This window comes from Canis aureus, chromosome 1 (genome assembly GCF_053574225.1).
Source record: "Canis aureus isolate CA01 chromosome 1, VMU_Caureus_v.1.0, whole genome shotgun sequence".
Taxonomy (NCBI): domain Eukaryota; kingdom Metazoa; phylum Chordata; class Mammalia; order Carnivora; family Canidae; genus Canis; species Canis aureus.
In genome coordinates this window covers 35196032-35215838 of record NC_135611.1, presented here as the reverse complement: position 1 = coordinate 35215838, position 19807 = coordinate 35196032, and the positions used below count along the sequence as shown (strand labels likewise).

General features: G+C 37.7%; 1 protein-coding gene across 16 annotated transcripts in view; it reads right to left on the bottom strand.

Moving 5' to 3' along the window:
- The window catches only part of AIG1 (androgen induced 1), a 242083-nt gene that overhangs the window by 178758 nt on the left and 43518 nt on the right, over window positions 1-19807 (bottom strand). For 12 of the 16 annotated variants that reach the window (XR_013378059.1, XR_013378058.1, XM_077895395.1 and 9 more), the window contains exon 2: window positions 10595-10750. The exons of the other annotated variants lie outside the window; for them this stretch is intronic. Coding sequence is in view for 10 of the 12 variants with exons in the window: in XM_077895395.1 (XP_077751521.1) it covers window positions 10595-10750 (156 nt within the window). In the remaining 2 variants the exon portion in view is untranslated. The remainder of the gene's footprint in view (window positions 1-10594; window positions 10751-19807) is intronic. 16 annotated transcript variants of the gene reach the window in all.

Here is a 19807-nt window from a genome sequence, read left to right as displayed (position 1 = left end):
AATAAGCACAAATAAACAGCTTTTGTTAAACAGCCTCAAGGAAAATGATAAACAGTGGCTTTTGATCCAGATTTTGCATAACTCCCTTTCTTATTTTGATTCATTCTCCTAAATTAGAAATTGTGGTCAGCTCAGAACTTACGTATGTAGCTAAATATATCTATCAGGGGAATGATGTAAAGCAAAGTTAGGTCTGGTTTGTGAAAAAGTTTAGAGTATCTGCTCACAACAAGCACTCCACTGGCTGCTCTCTGGGTTCAAGTTCTGGCTGCACCATGGACCTCAGACATGCAACCTGTAAAATGGGAACCCTATCTGTAAAATTGTAAAATAGAAGTATCTTTGGTAAAGTGAGAATGATGGAAATTCCTACCATTTGGGGCTATGAGGGTTGAATACACAATTAAATTATAGCCCTTAGCACAGAATCTATGCACTGTCTCCCCATTGAACATGCAGCAGAAGTTAGTGTTCATTACTAGATTTTTCAGCCTTGAGTTGTCAGTTTTGGCTCTATGGGAAGGGAGATGGCGAGAAGTCTGAGAAAGCGCAAATGGAACTGCCTTTCCACCACCAACAGAAAGCAAATGCCTCTGGGTGTGTGGCATCTTCTTTAAAACCCTAAGGTAATTGCAGCAAGGAGGCTCAGGTAGTATTTCTGAATATTCAGACAAAAATGTTACTATATTAATGAATCTAGGGGCTGTTTCTCTTTGTTGACTCAATGCTAATTTTGACAGCATCCCCTGGGCATGTGCATGCTTATATTTTCTGGGCATGGAGATGCTGAGGCTTCTTCCTGTTTACTTAGTCATGTTTATATGAAGGCAGTCGTTCTCATTTTGTAGTAGATTTTTAATATGAGGAAGAGAAGAGGCCCTCCTTAAGGTTAAGTGGTGGGGATCCAAATGGACACAGAAAACTCATCTCCAACGTGGGCACATCACCACTTATGCTCAGAATTTTCTTGTTTCACATCCCTCCCTAGTCTCCCCTTGGCAAACAATGAACAAAGTTGGTAGAGCATTCAGAGAAGAATAAGCTGATTGGGATGGAAGCGCTCCTTCTGGCTCCTTCTCGGACATGCTCCCTTCATTTTCTTCCCATCCACCAAATCTTAGCAGCACAACCCAACACCCAGTGTATGTTTGGTCCTTTGTGTCAATGGAGCACAGACATAACCTACAGGATAAAGGGAGAGGGAAACATCTTGGCAGTTGCTCTTCAGAGGACCTTAGAAGATAGTGAATGGAGCTATGAGGTGACCTGTGAGCTGTGAGTCCACACATGCTCTTCCCTCACTGTCTCCCAGCTCCTTGTCTTCCCACCTGTCACCCCAAAAACATCCCCCAAAGTCAGAATGACACCTCAACTTCTGTTCCTGAGAGAGCTATAAAAAGGCATGATGAATGAGAAGTCCTATCCAGGACCTGCTCTTTGTGGTAAGATAAGCAAATCATTAGCATTGGTCATCCCACAGGCACAACTAAAAGTTAATAACCTTTGTGTAGGTGGAAAGTTCACTGGCTCCTTCCTCGGGGGAAAATGTTCCTTTTGGTTTCAACTGATGTGATAACAGCTAAAACAGGTAAGAGTTACCTCAAAATGCCTACAAGGACTGTAGTTTCAGAGCACCCACACAACAAATCATTATTTATTTTTCTACAAAGAAGGAGATGGGGCTGGGGTAGAGGGATGAGGGGGAAAGGTAAGAGAGAGAGAGGAGGAGGAGGAAGAAGGAGACACAGAGAAGGAAGAAGAAAATTAGTTTGTTTCTTTCCTCTTTCCCTTTTTAACCAACAGCTAATATTGTGTCTTGTTTAGGGTTCCCCTAATAAGGGTCTACAAAGATCCTGATTTAGGGGTCTTATTTTTGAGAGCAAGAATCCTATATCTATTTCATAATATGCATCACATTATTAATGTTACTGAAGATCGATTCTACCTTTTCTCAATCACATACTTCAAATATCTATCATACTTATGGATATAAATATGGAAAAAAGATATCTTCATTTCCTGAGACACTTTTGTAGCCCTTCTGCCCCGAAAGAGTGGGAACTCTGTGAAATTGTGGAGGCAGAGAAAATTAAGGCCATTCCACCTCAAGTTTAGCATTAGCACAAGTACAGTCATCTTAGGCTCCTGTGAATAAGAGCTGCACTTTACAGGAAAAACTGCAGAATGTCCTTGACAGGGAATCCCATATCAGAAAGATAACAGAGCTCAGAATGCCCTCAGCAGGGAATCCCATATCAGAAAGACAACAGAGCTCAGAATGCCCTCAGCAAAGAATCCTATATCAGATCTTAAGAAACTCCCCCACCCCTCCCATATTGGAATGGAAAAAATTCCTCCACCCCTTCTGAAAATCCCCTAGACCAGCCCATAAAAAAACCTGGCTGTAACCCACTTCGGGGTCTAAGCCCCTGCTCTGCTGTGTGGAGTATACTTGGACCCAAGCTCAAGCTTGCTAATAAACCCTCATGTGCTTGCATCGGTGTCGGCTCCTTGGTGGTTTCTCGGATTCGCAATCTTGGGCACAACAAAATGACACAGCACATGATCATTCTCTACAATTTCTAGGGAACTATTCAAGGAAGATTTTACTCATCGAACCTAGTTGTCTGCATATCTGAGTTACTGATCTGCAGCAGAGCCAGCTCTCACAAACTTCCTATGGAGTTTCAGAAACTCAACAGGAACCATTTAGTCAATTATATAACATATGGGACTTTCTTTGAGAAGAGCTTCTTTGATTATCGGATTTTGATAGCTGTTTATAAAAATACTAATGAGAATGTACCAAAAAAAAAAAAATGGTGCTGGCAGAGAATGAATGGAAACAATATGCCTTTCTTAGCTAAGATAGAAAATGTCCATAATTAGTCTCAACAGTTTTACTGTATCCATTTTTCATAAAAACATAAACAACAAATTACTTAAAATCCTATTAGTTTTTACTTAGTTTACATTTAATAGTTATCCTCAATATTTGTTACTTATCATATTTCTTAAAACCTGATTTTGTTTGGGCAACAATGTGCCCAACCAATAAGGATAAATCATAATTAGTTTAAGCCCTCAAGGTAAGCTAATTCCCTTCTCCCACTTGCCTTCCCAGTTTTCCATGCAGCTGAATCTAGCCACATGACCCTTCTAACCAACAAAACCTATTGGGAAGTCTGCAGACAGGGCTTATAGGAAACATTCATTAGCCTGATGAAGAGACAAACACATGGGGAGAGCTCCCTAAAGAGCTTCTTCCTCTTCCTGCCTTGAACACGGCTGCAAGGGAGTTGATGTTTGGGGCTTTACCAACCCTCTTGAGGCCTTAGGTAGCAAGTCCAAGGACAAAAAGCCAACATCCTAGAGATAGAAAAGTGGACAATAAAAATGCCTAAGTCTCAAATGATAATAGTGAGCAATACCATCCTTAAACTACCTGTTTACACACTTCTTGTTTTGTGAGGTATTAAATATCTTTATTGCTTAGGCCACAGTTGGATGGATAGTCACTCAATAAATACTAAATTATTTAGGCATTGCTCCTGCTGCTTGGATTACAGCAGTAAATCAAACATACAACCTCCCTGGCCTCACAGGGCATGTACCAAGTCAGAGGAGACATATGCTACAGAAATAAAAGAATAAACATAATATGCCAAGTCATGGTAATCATTATGGAGAATATAAAGCAAGGTAAGGAGATTGAGAATAAAATGGAAAGCTAATTTATATTGATAATTCATGGAAGCTTTACTGAGAGGTAATCATTTGAACAGAGACTTGAATGAATTAAAAGAGTGAACCAGGTGGATAGCTACGGGTGTTTTGTTACTTGCATCTGAAAGCATCATTAACTTAGACATCCAGTAAGTTTGTAGTCATTCGTCAAAACAGAGCTCTGACATAATCACTTCTGGGAAGTCTTCCAGGACCTCCCACTCACTAAAATCAATCCCTTCCTCTTCTAGAATACTTCTTCATCTTCACCCCATGCACTGTTATCTACACCATGCCTTCTTTTACTCTACTTGTTGATATAGCTTATAATGTCACCTTCTCTAGGCATTATGACTCTGGAGGGAAAAGATCAATTCTTAGTCACTGCTATCTTGGCTCTTAGCACTTGGTATCTGCTCACCTAGTGAGCTCCATGTACCCACAAATAGTTATTTTTTTTAAAGATTTTATTTGGGGATCACTTGGTGGCTCAGCGGTTTAGCACCTGCCTTCGGCCCAGGGTGTGATCCTGGAGTCTCCAGATTTAGTCCTACATCGGGCTCCCTGCATGGAGCCTGCTTCTCCCTCTGCCTGTGTCTCTGCCTCTCTCTCTCTCTCTCTTTCTCTGTGTCTCTCATGGATAAGTAAATAAAATCTTTTATGGATAAGTAAATAAAATTTTATTATTTTTTTAAGATTTTATTTACTTATTCATGAGAGACACAGAGAAAGAGAGAGAGAGAGAGAGGCAGAGACACAGGCAGAGGGAGAAGCAGGCTCCATGCAGGGAGCCCGATGTGGGACTCAATCCCAGGACCCTGGGATCACACCCTGAGCCAAAGGCAAACACTCAACCTCAGAGCCAACCAAGCGTCCCACCCACAAATAGTTATCGACTTGACTGGAGCTTCTGCCCTTTGGATGTTTGGATATAAATGTGTAGTTTCCACTGTAGTGTGATTAAAAGTGGGCACCTACAGAAAATGTTGTTAAAGTGTGATTATTTTTTGTGTTGAAGAAATTCATCTTACAAGCATTGAGAAAGCTGACTGCACTGAGTCTCCATGAATGTGTACAAATTTACAAATTACATAGGTCACTTAGGCAGAAAATCTTTGGTTTCCATTTGGGAGACAAAAATATATATGATGGTTGAGAAGCAACCTGGTTCCCTATCAGGTACATCTGTCTAATCACACACTGTCCTTGGTCTTTGGAAAAGGCTATCCAAAAACTGATGTAACCACTCACTTAGGTTAAGTAATTACAGTCTCCTGAGTATTTCTCCTGGTAGGGGAGGAAAAAGTTCATTTTGTTTACTGATCTTGAATGACTGCTCATCTGTGAACCTTTCTTTCCTCTCAGGCTACTCAATGCACACTCACTTCAGTGCAGGAACAAAGCATTATGATTGATTCAACTCAAAATGAACTGGGTTTTACCATAAAATATAACCTAGCAGATATTATATTTTTAACTTCAAAAGTAAAGAGAAAGGGAAAGGGCATGTGAAGAAACTTAAAACATCAATGAAGGCTTAAAAAAAAAGAGTTTGGTTTTAGGTACTTGTGTGAAAATTTAATAAAGAGAGGATCAGAAGATATTAAGGTATTTTTATATTAAATCCAGAGTTTGTAGAATAAAGTAAATAATATGCTTTTAAAAAATGTTCTCTCAATATCAAAACAGAAGGAAAGGCATTTGCTTCATATACTCTCAAACAGAGTAATAGTCCTTTCTTTTATGTGTTACATTAACAGATATTAATATTAGTAATTAATATTACTTAATGTTTGCTTTCCGTTTAAGCCAATCTCTTACTTAAAACTCAGAAAGGAAAATAATGTTTTTTAGATTGTAGGGTTATGATGATCCAAATGTGTATGCTTCACAACATTTTTCTGAAGAATGGCTTAGAGTCAGATGGTATGTCAATAAATGAAGACTTACTCATCAGTTTTTGAAAATAGGTGCTAAAGACTTTAACTTTGCATTTGAGATTCCAAATCACACTTCCATATTGCCAAAGGAAGCAGGTATCATACAGTCCCCACACAGTCCCATTTCAAGGAATCTAGATCAGGTTGGTACATATAAAATCTTCACAAAGTCTTCATAAGAACTTATAGCACCAGAGACAGTTACTGAACAAATAACTTTGAGACTAAACTCAGATAAAGAAGCTCAAATTCAAGATGCCTGGGTGGCTCAGAGGTTGACCTTCTGCTTTCAGCTCAGGGTGTGATCCTGGAGCCCAAATTCCAGAAGAACTTAGCTTAGCACCTGCTGGTTTGCCTGGGATACCCTGGATGCCCATCCCTGGTTGGAACAATCCAGATCTCCAGGTCCTTCTCGGGCCCACTCCCCCTCTCTACAGAGAGGGACATCCCCAACTTCACTCATCAGTCAAGGTTAATTTAGCAACAGCTCAGCTTCTGGTATAGAGTAATCCAAGTAACACTAGGAACAAAGATGTATGGGGGAGGTAGCGAGGTTTGATGACATGTCTCATGCAAGCTGAGAAGGTGCAAATGAATGGGACATATATACTTAAATTAATGGGAAAGTATGAGCGTTCTTTGTCACTTAAGGGGCTGCTTTGGATAGCAGTTGGAGACACATTTAAAATTTCTGAGAGAACCAATTTCATACTCATTGTTCTCAATTTTTTTTTTTTTGCTACTCTTCCTCTTTATCTTTTTTGTTTGTTTGGTTGGTTGGTTGAAAGTCTTAGCTGATTCCCTTAACTAGAAGGGTATCTGCTAACAAAAAAGTCAACAAATTCACAGGAGACAAAAGACATTCTTGGTTTGATTGCTCCTAATAAACTTCAGTGCTTCCAGACCACATAATGTCATAGAGTTATTTGTAATGCTTCTTTAAAAGGGTGACAGGGTTCAGAAATAAACTGCACATGGTAAGAAGAGCCTCCCATGGGTTATCCCTGCAAAATGAGTTGCAAGGCTTTGGGAGTGGTGGTGGTTTCCGGCCATTAGCATTACTAATCAAGGCCAGCCTTGCATTTATGGGAATCTACACAAACCAGGATGATACATGCTATGTTCACTCAAGCAACCCTGCCTGATTTCTTCAAGGTTATGCTCAAACAAAACTTTACTCCAATTATCTTTGATTGGAATGCTTCATTATTTTTATATGTCCTAGGGATAGAGTCCATGAAGTAGATGCATTAGGTCCATGAGTCACAAAAATCATATTTCGTGCTTCATGCCCACATAAAGCAATTACTGTCAACTCTCAATTAACCTCGTTATCAGAGGAAGCATTAGTGGAGACAATACAAATCCTGGATAACCTACCCATGTCTTTCTTGCTGCCACAGTTGCAGCTGAGGTGAGAGAGAAAGAGAGAGAGAGATAATGGGAGCGCCAGGCAAAGCGTGGGGCTAAGAGGTCTCTTCTGGAAAATTTGAGCAGAGGTGCCACTCTGCCCTTTTATCATGTCCCTTGCCTTTCTGCCCTGTGCCAGGAAGCAAAAATAACATTACTTTCTTTGCAATCTCCTGGCTGACAAACAAAAGGTGAGGAGCAAAGGAAGCCAGGAGAAAGTGTGTGTGTGTGGGGGGGGGGAGTACCCTGCAATGCTGGCAATCCCTGGCAGCCCGGAGGCCTCTGGGGACCACAGGCAGTTCTACACAGGGGCTGTGCACCTTGCTCCTTATCCTTAGGAAGCTTGAGCTATTCCCAAGGCTCTCAGGGCACAGGGCAAGTACTCAGGTGTTTTGTTCTTTTGGATTTTGATTGTGTCACCCAACATGGTCAAAGGTGTTTAATTACAAATGTCATAATTAATCATTTGCACACATGATAAGCATTCTTACACTAGAGGTGCCTACAGGTATAAGGACATGCCCATCAAATCAGGTGCTAGGCATTGATGCTCTTCCCATCCTTCAGATGAAATGAACCCACTGAGCCGGGCACTGTTATCCCAGGCTGGGAGCCACAGGACCACTGAAGATGCCACCTCTTCAAGTGATTCCTAGTGGCACTGCTCCAGGAAGGGTTTGCATTTTAACAAGGAAGCAAAACCGCAGTGATAAAACCACACTGAAATTCCAGACCCTAGTGAGGAACTGGTGGTATGGGAGAGACACAGGAGGGGTGGGGGAAAAACTCTGAAGTCACAGCATAGACAAGAGCACACTGGAAAGGAAAACTAGGAAATTACCTTGGGGAAAGAAAGATGAAAAATCATAAAATTATGTTTTAATGAAAAAAACAGTTTGAGTTAAAATGATTATAAAGAGACAAACTCATGTCCTTTGTAAATATGACTTTGCTACAAAATGAATGGGGTCTGGCTGGAAAGAGGTCATTTATCAGTTTTTTGCCTCTGAATGAATTTCTGTGTATCAGCTTGAGAAATCAGGAAAATAGATGCAAAAAATCAAAAGACAGAGTTAGAAACAGTGGAGGGGCACCTGGGTGGCTCAGTGGTTGAGCATCTGTCTTTGGCTCAGAGCATGATCCCAGGGTTCTGGAATCGAGTCTCGTATCGGGCTCCCCACAGGGAGTCTGGTTCTCTCTCTGCCTATGTCTCTGCCTCTCTCTGTGTGTCTCTCATGGATAAATAAATAAAATCTTAAAAAAAAGGAAATAGTGGAAAACACAAGATTTCTGGAGAATACTGGCCAGAATTCTTCCTAATACCAAAGAGAAAGAGAGAGACAGAGAAAAAAAAAATAATAATAATGAAGGAAGATTATGAAAAATGTAAATATTGACTATAAAATATCAGTGGGTAAGCCAAAAATAAAAGTCAAAGAAATAAGTGAAAGTGCTCATCTGATTGACTGATTCATTATTCTTTAAATTCTCTGGATGCTCATCAGCTAGGGCAGGTGCATACATATACAATGAAATGTGATGTTATGACTTCTGGGTTAAAAAGGAGGGGTGAAATTAAAGGTGTAATTACTTCTCATCCCCTTTTCAAAACACAGAGAGAACAACAATAGTGAAACAGAGAAAAGTATCAAATGTAATCAAACAAGCAAGCAAACAAAAAGTCCCCCATCCTTTTTACACATCATGAAGCATACATGGACCCAATTCAGGAAGGACAGTGAAAACTGACAAATATCTCAAGTCTCAAGCAGGTGCAAAAAGTTTCTGGCCAAAGTAATGTCAAAAACGTCTAATGGGCATATGCCATGTGCTTTTGATGAGAGTGGCAAGAGGCACAATTTAAGCCCTAGAGACACAGTTTTGACACTGTGTAACAGAGGGAGAGGCAGAGCTAAGAAAAAATGTGTTAATATTGTATTCCTATTTACTTTTGTATTGTGTTACTGTATCCCTTCTTGCCAAAGAAGACTTCCAGAGGCAATGACTGCCTATAGAAATTCCAAGGGAATAAACCAGTAAAAACAAACAATACACAGACTTGGATTTTCTAGATAATTCTTTCATACATAGAGTATAAATCTTTATACTTTATGCCAGTGGAAATTTTCCCTTAGATGATTATTCTGATAGAAAGTATTTGAATTTTATATGTCAAGTCCAAAAAAGGAAATACTACATAATACAGAAAGCATCTAACTCTGTTAGGTTAAGCAACTGAATTTGAGAGATTTGCTAGATGGTTTCAATCTAAGCACTCATTTAGGTTTTCAAAGGAAAAAGACAAGGGAGTGAGCAGAGGAGTGTGACCAGATTATAAGAATTTTTTGCTTTGCTCTCAAGAGTGAAGGACTACTTCATCTAAGAAAATACAATTCAGCACATAGAAAAAGCAATTCTGTGATAGTCTGGGTGTTCACTAATTGGTCTTAGAACAAGTGTCTTCTGTAAGCTATAGATTTGGCAAATAATAAGAGCCACTGGAAGGATTTAAAAAAACAACTTTCCAACTCTGTCTACCATGGAACTTTCATTTTGTACATATGCTAGACCAGATCACCTGGGCTTCGTTTTTCCTGTACATTGGTTGACAAAGGAAAGGTCTGAATTTGAATTAGGTAACACACTCTTCCTTGTCTTCACAGTTTGAGATTTACAGTTCTCTCTCTTTTCCTGGCTATGCACAAGTTAAAATCTATAGGATCTCATGGCTCCCTGGCCCTTTAAAGGAACACAGTGTATGTATGGACAATGGATAATTTAATGGGCTCATGAAGGAAGTCAAGAAATGGACTTTTTCTAACTATTTTCTAACTGAAAATAATGAAAATCAATGAAGCCAGAACAGACCCAAGCATTAAGCAGCATTTACTTAAGTGATATTAGGCAATGGTACAGTTGGGTGAGCAAAGCAGTATAAGCTAATACTGACCTCCTCTCCCAAGCTCAAAAAATTCAAGAATGGTCATAGACCCAAGGACCATACATTTCAAGTTTGGATTGCCAAAGGAACGGTTATGGGTTAAACTGTGTCTCCCTAAAATTCATATGTTGAAGTCCTAACCCCCCAATATGTAGGAATGTGACTGTAATTAGAGGTAGGGCCTTTAGAGAAGCAATGAAGGTTAAATGAGGTCATGGAGGGGCCCTGATCTGATATGACCGATGTCTTGATAGGAAGAGGAGATAAGGTCATGGACACATGTGTGAGGAGGGCATGTGAGGACACAGGAGGAGGAGGCCATTTATGAGCCCAGTAGAGAGACCTCAGAAGAAATCAACCTTGTGGATGCCCTGTTCTTAAGATTTCTAGTCTTCAGAACTGTGAGGGAAAAAAAATGTTGGTTGTTAAGCCTCCAAGTCTGCAGTGCTTTGTGATGGTAACCCCAGCAAACTAATTCAGAAATCTGCTATATAATCAGCCCTTCTTTTTCTTTTACAAGCCAGAAAGAAGACCCAAGTTTTCTTTTGTGGTTAGATGCATTCTACGTCATACTCACAACCCCAACAGGAAAGGCCAGTACAGCTAACATCCAGTCCCGGAGTGAGATGAGCTTCTTGAGCTGCCTTTCTTGTTCTTGGTTCCCACTTCCTCTAGTCAGGAGACTGGAAAGATCAGTCAGCACACAAATGCCGAAAAAGACAGCCTGGATGACCTGGAGGGAGACAAGAGCTGGTGTTATGAAGACCAAAGACCTAAAGAGGCCCCAGCTGTAGGACAGCCAACCAGCAACAACTCTGCAACATGATACATGATAAGAGAAGATTGGAAGCATACTTAAAGAGCTGGCCTACAAATGTAAGACTTTACAAACGACTTTCTTTACAAAAGGCTATCATAGATGAGAAAATTCATCCTAAAAACACTGCTTCCCTTTTTGCTCATTTCAGTTCAAATGTGAAATAAGCACACACATACATGTCTAAAGAGGCCCAACAGAAAGTAGTATCAAATATCATAAGGATATGTCCATTATTTTGAAAACATCTTATCTGCGATCTAGTTATACTGACCAGTGGGGTTTAGTGAATATCTAAGAAGCGCAAAGAAAAGAATCAGGGTAGCCTGAATATTAAACAAGACACTTTTGTCTGAATGTGAAGAAGCCTTCCTATGCTTTAATCTCCTAGATTTAGAAATTTTCTCACCAAAGGAAGTGTTTGGAAGTGTTTCTCACCAAAGGAAGTCCTTGAGCCATAGAGAAATGAACTGAATGCAATAATTAGAGCTGTACAGAGTGATTTTCTGTTGTCAAACCTAAATGATAAGACCTCCTTCTCAGGTTTTCTATGAAATAAAATCTTCCCAAAGTAATATAAACAGAGATACCGCACCATATTCCCCAAAATGCTTTCAGTTGTACATTCCCAAATCAATTACAAATTAAATTACTTACTTCAGCTACATGTAACTTGGACTATCACAGTGGGGAGGACACTAAAACACTGTAATTCCATAATATGTGAAATTCCCAAAGTGGGTGGAAAAGTATTGATGATCCAGAGCTGTGAGTAGAGGCAGGAAGCATACTGTCACATAGTTTGCCACATGATATTTCAAATTATGGAAAGGGCAGAAAATAGAGTCCCTGGGCTCAAAACAATGTCCATTTAGCACCAAGAATAGATTCAGGGTAATTTTTCTGGCTTCTATCTGAAATAATTTACTGATGGTATATTTGTAAAAGATACAATTTTACTCATTACCTCTTTAGAAAACAAAAAGTTTTGTGCAAAATTCCATGTTGGCAGTGGAAAGAATCTGTGATTGAATGGATGAGTTCCTCACTGCGGCACAGAACAAAGGGAAGAAGGAAGGACCCTCAAAATTCCCTGGTTCCATCCTTTAGCATAACATGACACACTCAGATTGTTCATCATTCTGTTCAAATTCTTATCTAAGCCATTTTGAAAATTCTGAATAAAGGAGATTCTATTGCTGGCCTTAGTCAAATAAACAAAAATCCTGCAATATTTTACTATCACTGGCTCTTCCAAGCCTACCAAATACTGCCATTATTAGCCAATCTTAGCTAGAGTATAATGTTATATTCCTTCTCATAACTTAGCCTGTCTTTTAGCTTCAATGACTTAAAGTTTATTGTTATTCTTTCTACAACCAGAAAAACCAGAATGGGAGACGGTGAATCTGCCATAACTGAGTATGGCTCAACTCAAGAGTTGGCAAGAATCATGTTGTGATGACCAGAAATAATTTCAATGACTCAGGGAATAATTTCACAGTTAGGAAAACTTTCCATACCATATCTTATCACTTTAGATGTTTGACCTTTATGTTAAACACAAAGAAATTGGAGTTGCCAGGCTGGGGAATAATAATCTCCGTGCCAATTTGGCCAGTGAGCATATTAAAAGAGGTCATACCTGATCAATTACCAGGGAAATGCAAATGTAGACCACAATGAGATAGCATTTTTCACTCATATAATTATTTGTAATTTAATTCTAATAATACCACTGGTTATAAGTATGTTCTGCATACTTATAATATGGGAATGCAAATTTGGATGACCCCTTTGAAGAATAGTTGGCAATATCTCGTGATATAAAGATGCATAGACTCTATTATCTAATGACTTCATTACAGAGGGTATTTCCTTACTGAAACTCTCATACATGTGTTCTTGTCACATGCATACAAAAGTTAATTTCTGCATTCGTTCCTTCAAAAAAGTCAGCCTATATGTCTCAATTATTGACTGGATAAATAAACAGTGCTATATTCATACAGTGGAATTCTAAGTACATATCAATTTTTCATTCTTACAACAAAACATTAAACAAAAAAAGGGGGGGGGAGTTACAGTTTGATAGTATTAAAATAAATTTCAAAAAAATTAATAGCACTCAGTTCAGGTACCTCTACCAGGAGTATAAGACTTGGGGTACCTTGGTGGCTTAGTTGGTTAAGCATCAGACTTTGGCTCAGGTCATGATCCCAAGATTCTGGGATCAAGCCCTACTTTGGGCTCCCTGCTCAGCGGGGAGCCTGCTTCTCTCTCTTCCCTCCACCCCTCCCCCTGCTTGTGCACAAAAACTCTCTTTCTCATGAATAAAGAAAATATTTTAAAATAAAAAAGGAGAATAAGACTAGAGGAAGATACAAGGGCCTCAACTGTACTAATAATACTTTATTTCTTAAAATGATTCTGTATATAGAAGCTTGTATTATTTTCTATGTACTTCATTATTATGAAACATTTACAAATAACTTAAAAGTAAAAGGTAAAAAGGAGTGGTTTTCATACTTTGGGAATGTAGTTGGCTAGTCTCTTTCACTTGCTTTCATTCTTAACTCAGTTTTCTCTATTTTATAGATGGACTAGTAATAGCAGGATTTAGTGAGTTCCAAATTAAGTGAATTATAAAATTTCATGATCAAGTATCTACCACCAGAGTTGCCTTCCCACCATAAACAACTAGACATTTGAACTAAATATATAAATCAGGTTTTTCATATATTGAACTTTTTCCTCTGCAATAAGTCAAAGAAATCTTTTTTTTATTAAATGGCTCACCTGATGATGTCAGGCCCACCTTAAATAATTCTCTTTTTGCCACATAAATTAATATAATTACAGAATTGATTGTATTCACAGGATCTTCCAAAACCCCATGGAAGGAAATTATACAATGGTGAATATTACTGAAAGCCATTTTATTATTCTACCTACCACAAACTGTGGGTTAAACAATTTTCAGAGCTCAGTCAGAATGAAGAGTTATTCAAATTCTGACCAGAGAGGCCTTATTGACGACAAGCATTCAGTAGTCTGAGACCTAAGAAGTTTATTACCTAAATAGTGATGCTAAAGTAGCCTTGAAATAAAAGCTACTTTATATCCATCCCAAAAATTCTTAAGAGCAAGGATCAAAATATACATATACAAGTAACCTAAATACTTGCAAAAACATAATTCTACAATTTCCAAAGAAATATACCAAAATCCAGACATTCAACAATATCCAACATTATAAAATTCAACATATAATAAATTACTAGACTTTCCAAAAAGGTAAAAAAAAAAAAATCCTTAACCAAAAGGAAACCAATTAAATAAAAACAGACATTGAAATGACAGAAGTATTTGAATTAGGAGATAGGAACATAAATCACTAAATTAAATAAGTTCAAGAAGTTAAATGAAAATAATGAATGGGGGGAAAAAGACATTTAAAAGAACCAAATGGAACATTGAAAAATTAAAGATGCTTCCTGAAACTTAAAAGTCACTGAGTGAAATAATAGCGCATTAGATGTTGCAGAAGAAATATTTTAAAAATTGAACATATAGAAATATAAATTATCCAAAATGGATCAGAAAGAAAGAGATTTTAAAAATCAACAGAATTTCAGTGAACTGTGAGAAAATGTCAAGCAGTCTAATCTGTGTATATTGAAGCTCTAACGAAGCAGGAAAGGAGGCATGTAGAAAAAGTATTAGAAGAAATAACGGCTGAAGTTATTCCAAAACTTCATGACATTTTCATGAAACTATAAACCTACAGATCTAAGAAACTAAACAAATGGAGTATACTCAAAGTCACATCAAGGCAAGGCAGTATACGATCAAATGCTGAAAATCTGTGATAAAGAAGAACTCTTAAAAGCCACTGGAGGAGGGGCTCCTGGGTGGCTCAGTTGGTTCAGGGTCTGACTCTTGATTTCAGCTCAGGTCATGATATCAAGGTTGTGGGGTCAGGCTTCACATTCGGCAGGGAGTCTGCTTGATGATTCTCTCCCTTCCCCCACTCATGCATGCACACATTCTCTCTCTCCCTCTTTTCTTTAAAAAAGCTTCTGGAGGAAAAAGACATATCACATACACAAAAATAAAGAAGAAATTTCACAGACTTTTCATGTAAAACAACACAAGCCAGAAAACAATGGAATAATACCTTTCCAATAAGGGGGAAAATTTCTCAAAGGTGGAAGACTTTTTCAGACTAACAGAAGCTGAAAGAATTCACTGTCAATAGATTTTTCACTACAGGATATGTCAAAGGAAAGGAAAAAATGATACCAGATAATAACTTTCAGTCTATAGCAAGCAACGATAATTGCTAAAAATTAGTAAATATGTGGATAAAATATAAAAGATCTATCTTTTGTTTTTTAAAGATAATTGATGCAAAAATATGAGAAAATATTGTAAGGATTTAAACATATTTGGAAATAAAATTATGACAACAGCACAAAGAAAGAAATGGAAGGCACAGGTTGTTGAGTTTTTAATTTTATATAAAGTAGCATAATGTTATTTGGCAGCAGATAGTGATAAGTTAAAGATGCATACCGTAAACCCTAGAGGAAATAAAATGATCTTCAGCATTAGTTGTATGTGCCACATAACAAATTACCACAAATTTAGCAGCTTAAAACACCATGAATTTATTTATTTATTTATTTATTTTTCACAGTTCTGTACATCAGAAGTCCAAGTGGGATAGTCTGGTTTCTATGCCATCAAAATCAAGATATTGGTCAAGCAGGGTTCTTACCTGGAGGCTCAAGGAAAGGAGCTTCCAAGCTCATTCTGGCGGTTAGTAGAATTCAGTCCCTTTTGAGTATAAGACTGAGGTTCATACTTCTTTATTATGTGTGGGCCAGTCATTCTCAGCTACTTGGATCTGCTCTCTACCCCGTGTACCTGTTCCCACCCCTCAATCCTCAAATCCAGCAACAGAATATCAGATTCCTCTGGTGCTTCAGATCCCTCTGACTTTTTCTTCTGCCATCAGTCTGAAAAAGCTTTCTACCTGTAAGGATTCATGTGATAAGATCAAGCCCACAAGGGTAATGTCCTAATGTGAACTGTGCTATGTATCAAAATACAATCAGAGAAATTATATTTCATTAATTGACAGGTTCTTAGGGTTAAAGTAGGGCATCATTGGGGGCCAATTTAGAAATTTTGTCTATCTCAGCTAAAAAGCCAATACTGGAAATAAAATGGAATACTAACAGTACATTAGGGTAATGCAAAAGAAGTCAGAAATTGGGAAAAAGAACAAAGACTAGACAAGACAGAAAAAAAAAAAAAAACAGTAAGATCTCAGACCTTAACCCAATAATGCCTCTAATTACATTAAATACAGATGGTTTAAACTCTCCCAGTTAATATCATAGATTGACAGACTGCATTTAAAACACAAACAAAAAGCACTTTAAGTAAATAGATATGGATTTGTTGAAAGTAAATGGATGTAAATACCAATTGTAAGAAAGCTGGAATAGCCATACTAATATCAAAAAGTAGGTTTCAAGATAAAGGATGTTACCAAAAATAAAAAGAAACATTTCATAATGACAAAAGGGTAATTCATTAAGAAAACATGATGATCTTAAAAAGTAAAAACTAATTTAATATGGGACTAAATTATTCAATAAATGATAATAATTTAATAATAAATAATTCATTGATTCTTGGGAAACAGGTGCTCTTATGAAGATTTAAAAGGAAAGGAAAGGAGAAACCTTAAAAATGCAAAAAAAAAAAATAAGAAGAGAAGCAGAATCTCATATTCTAGAAGAGAAAAAGAAAAGTAATTTGGCAAATACAAATGTAACAGTTCTAAATAACAGTTTGCCAAACTCGTAAGATTAATGGCATTATGATGTCTTTTTTTTAGACTTTATTTATTCATGAGAGACACAGACAGAAAGGCAAAGACATAAGCAAAGGGAGATACAGCACTTGATCCCAGAACCCTGGATCACAACCTGAGCCAAAGGCAGATGCTCAACCACCAGGTGCCCCAGTATTATGAAGTCTTATACCCTTCTACAGTTGATCCATCTTCTTATCCAGCGGTGTCATCTAACATAGCAGTCGCTTCACTATTACTTGGTACCTACCCTGTCACTGTCTGTAGACCTCTCCACTGGCTCTCCCTAGCTTGTGACCACAGTACGGCCCCCATCTCACCTGAACTGCTATAGAAGACTCCTCCAATCAGTGTGTGGAGGTCAGGGAAAGGAGGTACCACAAAATGAATCTCTCCTCATTTCCAAACATCAGGAGACAGAGCGAAAATTGTTGGGTTTTGTTAGTTGTGTTGTTTTGTTTTGTTTTAATTCACATTGGCTGTTTTTCAAAAGATAATCTCTAAAAATTTTAGAACAGTCCACCATTCTCTACAGAGAAGTACAGACTGACTTTTGGTTATATTGTTCATTTAAGCAGTCAGCCAATACTGTTTAGCTAACACTTTAGATTCTGCTACTTTATTAGAATTTGATTTGAGCTAACATCCAACAAATCATGTTAGAAACATTTTACTCTATTGCCTAATATGTAGCATGTTGTCCACTGCAACTTAAAATTCATTAAATTAACTTAAGAATGTGAAAGTCATATGGAGATGCACAAGTGAATCTTAAGTAGGATTACCTTGAAGCATTATTTGGTTCCAGCCATTCTGCAGAGCTGGCATTTCCAAACCATCAACTCAGCATGACACATACATACACCATCTGGCTTTGAGTTCTTAGCAGGCTGGCTGCTCTTATTATTTTGTATCATATGTAGAAATGAAGTGGTCAAATGTACCATATCTCTCCAAGAAATATAAATGGAAATTTATCGAAATGAAAAAAAAATCCCAGAATATTTTGAACTCACTCTAATATTTGTTCCTCTAGAATGTTCTCTACTGTTGAGTAATTCCTTCTGCGTTTTCTCTCCACCCCCTCAACTCTGTCAGGAAATAATATTTACTGAGTCATTTTAGGTTTAGGATTCAATTCCACAAGTATGGAAATGTACCCAAATTTCATTCATACTCTTATCTTTTCTTACCCATGAGTGGTTTTCATTAAATTAATATTATTTTCCTTTTTTCTCTAGAATGCACTAAACTATTAAATTCTGTTTCTAGCATAGGGCAAATTTGTTAGACTTCTACCATTTATTCCCCAAAATATATGATATGGTTTATCCAGAATAGGTTTTATTTTATTTCATTAGATCATCTTCAATGTCCCCAATCATATGTAATTACACCAAAGCTTTAGTCTGTATATTGGGGTATGTCATTACTATAATTAGTTGCTAATTTACATTTCCGTCTAACAGACTAATCTCAAGCAAGAACAAAGAATGCACCAAAGTAGGAAACACAGCATTTTAAGTAAGAAATACAAATCATTGTTTATATGAATTTTTAAAGACCACAGTATGGCTATCTTGACCATTGGGAGTAAGACTTCCAATGACTTATATGTATCGTGTACCATTTATTTATTATACTGGATTTTGTAAGATTATCATAAGAATTCCATAATATTCGAACATTTTGCTAATTTTAAAGTTAATTGAGACATGGTAGACAGAAGAAACAAGAAGACGGAACTCTAAGGGGTAGCAATGGATACTGGAGTAATGTGGATCACGGGCTGAAAGAAAACTGTAAAGAACAGATGGAAAGAAGGCAGTAAGATTTATAGTTGTCATAAACAAGGTCCTGGAGGAGGCCCTTGTATGAGGATAAGAGCATTAATTAAAAGGAGATTTAGATAAAGAATAAAGCAATTCATGGCAATATCTGTGTTCAATGAAGAGTGAATTTGACTGAAGGAGTGAACATGTGGAAAGGATATAAGGGCCATAAAATAGCAGTACTATAAAACACAATCTTCAAGGGATTCCCCCTGTATTCCACAAGTATCATACTTTTTAAAAGCACATAATTCCTTCCCCTTGTTATTAAGATCAAGAGCGAATGCCAGAAGTATTTCAGCGCCATGAGACAGTGACTCAGTATGAAGTCAAATGAGTGAATTCTGCAAGGATCTCCTTTGCATTTGTTTCCAGTGCCTTCCTTGCCTAAGACATCTGAGTATCTGTAGCAATTCTCCAAGAGCCCTGGAAGTCCGTCAACTACAGGGAGACCATAGACAGTTACATTTTTGGATGCTCCTTTGTAGAGAAATCAATGCATTTAAAACTACCACAGGCTCTCTCTGCCTCTCTTATCCACTGAGACCCTCCCCAACAGATGCACTGGCTGGTGAATTTTCCTCTAAGGCGCTGAACAAGCCAACATGGTTCTCTCACTAGAGACTGTAACTGTTTTTGCTAAATCTGCCATTTAAGTGATGTGCTGTAAGCCCAAGGTTTTTCAAGAAATCTTCACCGCAAACATTTTTGAGGAGATGGACTCACTGTATCATCAAGCCAGTGGTTTTCAGAATGTGATTTAGAATCCTTGCCCATGTACACAGACATTTACCTCATGCTGCTCTATCTCATTACTGAAAATCGATGAAGTAAGCCATAAGTCACCACTGGCAAGCAGTCCATTCAGACAGAAAGAAAAATAAGCTTTTCAGTTAGAAATAACGTGCTTCAATAAGCAGCTTTTGGAAAGAAAAGCCTGTCAACAAAATTCATTAACAATATCATGTAATTGCTTTCAATATATAAGGAGCAAGGAGAACAGTCATCTAAAGAAGGCATTTGGATATGCTCCACAAAGGAATGGGTGCAATCATACCATGTTCCAGCAACAATACTTTAATGCTCTATTAAAAGTATAGCAGGGACCTTTCCAGGGACTCCACTCAAATCTGCAAATAAAGGCAGAAATTTCCCCTCAGGTGTTCTCACTGCACTTCACTGATACCATGAGCTACTGAAAACTTGTGTTGGCTTAAAGATTTTTTAAACTATTAGTATTAGCATGAATCC